Source organism: Bactrocera latifrons, unplaced genomic scaffold (genome assembly GCF_001853355.1).
Source record: "Bactrocera latifrons isolate USDA-ARS-PBARC rearing strain unplaced genomic scaffold, ASM185335v1 scaffold_95, whole genome shotgun sequence".
Lineage (NCBI taxonomy): Eukaryota > Metazoa > Arthropoda > Insecta > Diptera > Tephritidae > Bactrocera > Bactrocera latifrons.
Genome location: NW_017537656.1, coordinates 1 through 5,290, shown reverse-complemented (window position 1 = coordinate 5,290; position 5,290 = coordinate 1). Strand labels below are relative to the sequence as shown.

The window sequence follows — 5,290 nt, the reverse complement described above, 5'->3', positions numbered from 1 at the left end:
ATAAAAAAATAAAACTTAAACCCAAAAATTTAAATAAGAAAAACAAAAAAATATAATACTACTACATGAACCTAAAAAAAAATTAAAAAAAAAAATATTATAAAAATAATTAATGATAAGCAAATAAAGAAAAAATGGAAAAAATGTGAAAATAAACCTGTAATGAATAAAACATATAATAATTCGCCTAAAAGCATGCTACGAAAAATAGGCCTAGAATTTGCATTTATTGTAGTATGAGCGCACAAAACAACTTTAGCACAGAGCGCGATTTCTAGGGGTTATAGTTATGTATTTAAATATGGTCCGAAAATTTTTTGGATACGCAATCTTTGATATTTTCCCTTTGGGAAGCAATGGCTCGATGCATCTCTTGTCGGACGGCGGGCAGGACACAAATCGCAATTGCTATCGGAAACAAAACGTTCAAAGAGATTCATATTTTTTAGTAACTTATCTTCTAGTTAAACTAAAAAAATTAAAAAAAAAAAATTCCAAAAAAAGTTTAAAATTCTACAAATTTTTAACAATTAAAAAAAGTGATTTTTTAACGAAAAAATTTTACTTTATGTTGTTTAAAAATATGTTCAAACTTGACTTTTCTGATTTTTTTTATTATTTTTTTTTTGTTTAAATAGAAGATAATTTAATGACAAAGATAATAAACTTTGCCTTAAATATGAAAAAAAGTTTTCGCTTTCTGCCCAATCGCTCAATTGTATATCTGCTGGATGCTCGGTCGCTATTTCCTTTCTGAATTCCAATCTATAACTTTGAGGACATATTTTATGATAGTTTTTAACGAGATTTAAGCAAAAACAAACTCGATTTTTTGAAGCTTTTAAAGCAGGCTCCACCCTTAAAGTACTCTTACTGTTCTCTATATTTACATACTCGTATGTATGTATAAAGCTGTGTATAATATATATTTAATATTTTTTGCACTTACCCATAAAGACTTTCTTCACAATTAATGGTTTATTGCCTAACGGCGAATCGAAGCCACCCTCAATGGAGAAACCCAGTCCGCAGCTGTCCTTAATGATTTCGACGGAGCGTGAGCCGGTGGCGGCATCTTCTGTGAGAGGAAAAATAATAGAATATTGTAATTGTAAAAGCTACAGCCAACAAAGACAAACAAATGATTCTACTTACCTTGCGCACGAATTTCCGCAGCAATGGCGTTACGCGTCTCGGCGGCACGCTCCAGCAGCTCACTGGTGCTCAATTTACTCGCATCGGCACGCGATTGCTGGCGCCGCGTGCGTATGCTAGCCAACGTGGCGGCAGTGGTGTCAGTCGTGGTCGGCGTAGGACTTGCGCTCGATACTGTGCTGGGTGTCTTCGATGCGCCAGCATCTTCACTTGCCGAGACAATATCCAAATCCAAGTCGAGCGAACGCGAGGCCTTATGATAGTTACGCTTCTTCTCGTAATCCACTTCGGTGGGTTTCTCATTCAACGAAGTGAGCGAGCCGAGTGAGGAGCGTTTCTTGGTGAGCGGTTTGACAATGACCGACTCGGAACGTGTGACGACGAGCACCACTTCGGGACGTGGCGTCTGTTAAGTTAGATGTTAAAATAGTATATTTATGATGGTGTGGAAACGGCAGGCACTTACCTTCAGCACAGTGATGGACTCGCGATGCGTTAGGCCACGCATGCTCATGCCATTGACAGCCAATATGCGATCGCCCTTCTTCAGACGTCCATCCTTGGCGGCTGGTGTGTTGTTTAAAATTTTATGTATCTGTAAAGTAACGATTCGTTATAGTTTTTTCCTTCAATTTTAAATTAAGCGTTTGGAGTACTTACCGTTATCTCCTTGGCTTCGTAGTCGGAGCCACCGGCTAGCGTGATGCCAATACTACTCTCGGGCGTATCACGTTGTAGCACCACTATGAAAGCTTCCGGTGTTTTGAGTGGCGGTTCCGCCTCCTCAATGATCTGTTGTATATCTTGTGCAGTAATCAAGCTCTGATTGCTGCCAAGCGACGAAAAGCTGCCAAATTCGTTGGTATTCTCTTGTGTGGACACATTCTGTGTGCTCGAGCTCACGCCAGACGATGATGAGGCTACGGAATCAAGCGAGGGGAAACGTTCGTGGTAGTTAGCACCAGCTTTGCCGCTCAAGACTTTAGTAGCAAGCAGACTATTTGTCGAGGCAGCTGGCGAGACGTTCGATGTGGCATTTGCAGCTGCGGCGGCTGCACGCTCTGCGGCCGCTGTACGTTCGAACTTTTCACGTATCTCGGCCGTGGTTACCTTCGCTGTTGTGGTTGTTTTGCTGTTGTAAGTTTTAGTGCTTGTCACCGAGGACTCATATTTCTCAAGCACTGGCTTGAGTGGCTTACGTTCGGTTATATTCCTACCGGCGAACTGTTGCGTAGCCTTTTTAGCAACCTCAACTTGCATCCATTGTGTTAGCTCATTGCTAGCATCGGGCTGTGACTTTTTCGGTGGCGTCACAACTTCAGTTGCTTTGCGTGGTGTGACAGGTTGTACGGGTACCGCGGTCACTGCTGGCAGTATAGCAGCCGGTTTGGGTTTGCATGCCACTTTCGGCGGTGTGCTGGCCTTTTGACTGGGATCGGCCTTGAAGCTGGCTTTGCGTTCTTCATCGATTAACATGGCACTGAGTTTCAATGGCGAGGTACTATCCGATTTGCGGCTACTGTCATCTGTATCTGAAGTGACCTCAACATAGGCGGCTACGTTGATGACCTTATCGACGAGACTTTGGTCATTTTTCGAAACCAATTTATAGTTGATGGGTGCTGACGCTGACACCAACTTATTGGGCATTATCACCAGTGAAGCACCCGATGTGGAACGCGGTTTCGATTTGTGCACACGCCGGACTTCGTCCTCATCATAACCATCGGTGCTGTCCTCATCATCGTAGGGACGATTACGTAGTAGCGCTGAGGCGTCACCGCGTCCATTGCGACACTTCGCCGATGCAAGTATATTCTTACGATTCGTTGCCGAATCACTGGAGCCCGACTTCAGTACACGACGCGACAGATCAACTGTCGGTGTGCTACCCACTGAGGAACAGCTCGCCTGCGAACCCGAGCCGGATGTGAGCGTAGAAGTAGTTGAGCTGGCTATAGAAGTGTTAGTCTCCGAGGAGAGTGTGCGTGTGAGCGCAAACTTCTCTGGCAACTGTGGCACGCACGGCGACATGGGTGGTGAGGAAACCTTTGAAGAGAAAACCGAATCGGAGTCGCTTTCTTCATGCATGGCATGCTGACGTGGTGGCACGCTGAGCGAGGTGCGCGGTGGCTTGGCTGGCGGTGTGCCCTGTAACGCTGGTTCGAAGCGTCGTGGCTGATGTGACATAGCTAAAGGCGATTGCACTGTTGTGGCGTGACGTGGCGAAGCGGTTTGTGTGCCGAAAATGCTACGATAACCATTATTTGCGGCAATGTTGGCGGTATTGCTAGTGGTGGCCACCGTGAGTGGACGAAGCGGTGAGTTTTGTATTAGCTCTGTGCGTTTGGCGGGACGTGGCACTGTCGAGAAGTAACCGCTGCTCGAACCAACACCGCTATCCGTGGAATCTGTGGACGACGTGTTGCCGGATTTCAACTTCTCACTATCACGACTTTTGATCTCAGGCAGATCTAGTATGGGCTCCAACGGCACATGTGGGCGCTCTGGTATAACCAGACCGCGCAGCTTGGACATGCTACGGCGCCGTTGTTCCAATATATTTGTTATGGCAGCCTTGCGTGATGCCTCGTCCGGCATGTAGGTTGGCTGACCCGAAAAGCTGATGCGTCGCTCCAAATGTTGCATATGGCGACGCGGCAATGACGCATAACTCTGCGTATAGTCGGTGGCCAATGTATTTAGCGCATACATTGAGTCCGAAAAGGTTTGTGTGGGCAATTGTTTGGCTAACTGTACCTGACGCGCTACATCATTCAGATTCTCTACGCTCATCGCACGCGTTTTCGTCAGATTAGTGGATGTGTTGGCATAGCGCGCGCTAGTCGCTGTATCGAGCAAATTCTCCGTGCTTAAGTTGAGCGGCTTCGTAGCGCTTTTTGTGCCTGAAAAGCTCAAGGGTTTTACTGGCGTGTCAGCGCCACTTCCTTCCGCATCATTGGAAAACATAGCGATCTTGTCGCGTACGCTCTTCTCCGACTTCTCGTCCTTACGCCAATCGCCGTGTCGACGTGGCGCGCTCAACGAACGCTTATAGTCGTTTCCACTGCCGCCTAGCTCAAATGTGGGCGGCTCCAATTTGTTGGCTGTTGGCGTGCTACCACCGCTCGACGAAAGATTCTGCGTGGAACGGCTGTGTCTTGACTCGAATAATAATTTAGCGTTGCCGGCGCCCGACGGTGTGGTGGCTTCGGCGAGGACATCGCTGCGCTTATCTGTCGGCTGACGCGTGTCCTCCACATTCACCACCAAATCCTGTCGATACACCTTGCGCGGCACCGTGGGTGGTGGTCCCGATTTCGGTAGCGGTGGCGGTGCGCTGCCTGTGTCTGTGCTGGCGGCCACTTTACTGCCGCTGCTGCTGACGGTGAACTCCAGCGTGGGCATTTCCACTTTTGTGCTATTTATCTTCAATGTGCCATTCGGTGACGCCGATTGTGTTGTTAATGTAGCCGTCGCCGCTGCCACTGTTGCACCAGCGCCTGGGGCAGCATTCGCAACGTTGTTGCTGATGTGTGTGTGTGTTGTGCGTGTGCTGGCGACCATTGTTTGTCCACCGTTAGCGCTGGCTGCTGTATATAGTTTCTCTGTGTAAATGGTGTTTGTGTTGTTGTTATTGTTGGCGCTGCCCTTTGTGCTGGACATTGTCATTGTGGTGGTGGTGGATTGCATTAGGCTGGCAGCCTTCAACAGGTTTGTGCTTGGCGGGGGCATTATGAGCGGTTCGCTGAAATTGGGCGGAAACTCATGGCCGTCGGGTGGCAGGCGGGAATATGTGGGTGGTGCGCTGAGTGTTAGGTAATCGCTGACGAGTAACGGTGTTTGCGGCACCACCTGTATGCCGTTCTCCATTTTGTTTTTGCTACTCAAGTGAGTTTGGTCAAGATCTGTGTGCGCGGATGGGTGGGAGAAACAGAAAAACAACAAACACACGATTAGTCACGAACAAACAAGAGAAACAAATAATGGTTAAGGCTTAAGTTAGCGGTTAGATTGTTTTTAGGGAATACTTAGAAATAGAAGTTTATATAAAAAACATATAATAAGATTAATAAAATAAAAATAATAAATTTTCTGCTTAGAATTAAAAATAATAATGTAACCCTTTATTATT

General features: G+C 46.5%; 1 protein-coding gene across 1 annotated transcript; it reads right to left on the bottom strand.

Moving 5' to 3' along the window:
- Positions 1–929: 929 nt before the first annotated feature.
- LOC108977731 (serine-rich adhesin for platelets) lies at positions 930–5,174 on the bottom strand. Its single transcript, XM_018947588.1, has 4 exons — positions 1,816–5,174; positions 1,622–1,750; positions 1,156–1,561; positions 930–1,078 (listed from the first exon to the last, which is right to left on the bottom strand). Exons 1-4 carry the CDS (start codon positions 5,026–5,028, stop codon positions 930–932), a joined length of 3,897 nt encoding a protein of 1,298 aa, XP_018803133.1. The 5' UTR covers positions 5,029–5,174.
- Positions 5,175–5,290: the final 116 nt, after the last annotated feature.

Coding starts and splice junctions, on each gene's coding strand:
- LOC108977731 (XM_018947588.1), bottom strand. CDS start 5,028: ATGGAGAACGGCATACAGGTGGTGCCGCAAACACCGTTACTCGTCAGC. Junction 1,751..1,815: donor ACGAAGCCAAGGAGATAACG/GTAAGTACTCCA, acceptor GTTACTTTACAG/ATACATAAAATTTTAAACAA. Junction 1,079..1,155: donor TGCGGAAATTCGTGCGCAAG/GTAAGTAGAATC, acceptor TTCCTCTCACAG/AAGATGCCGCCACCGGCTCA.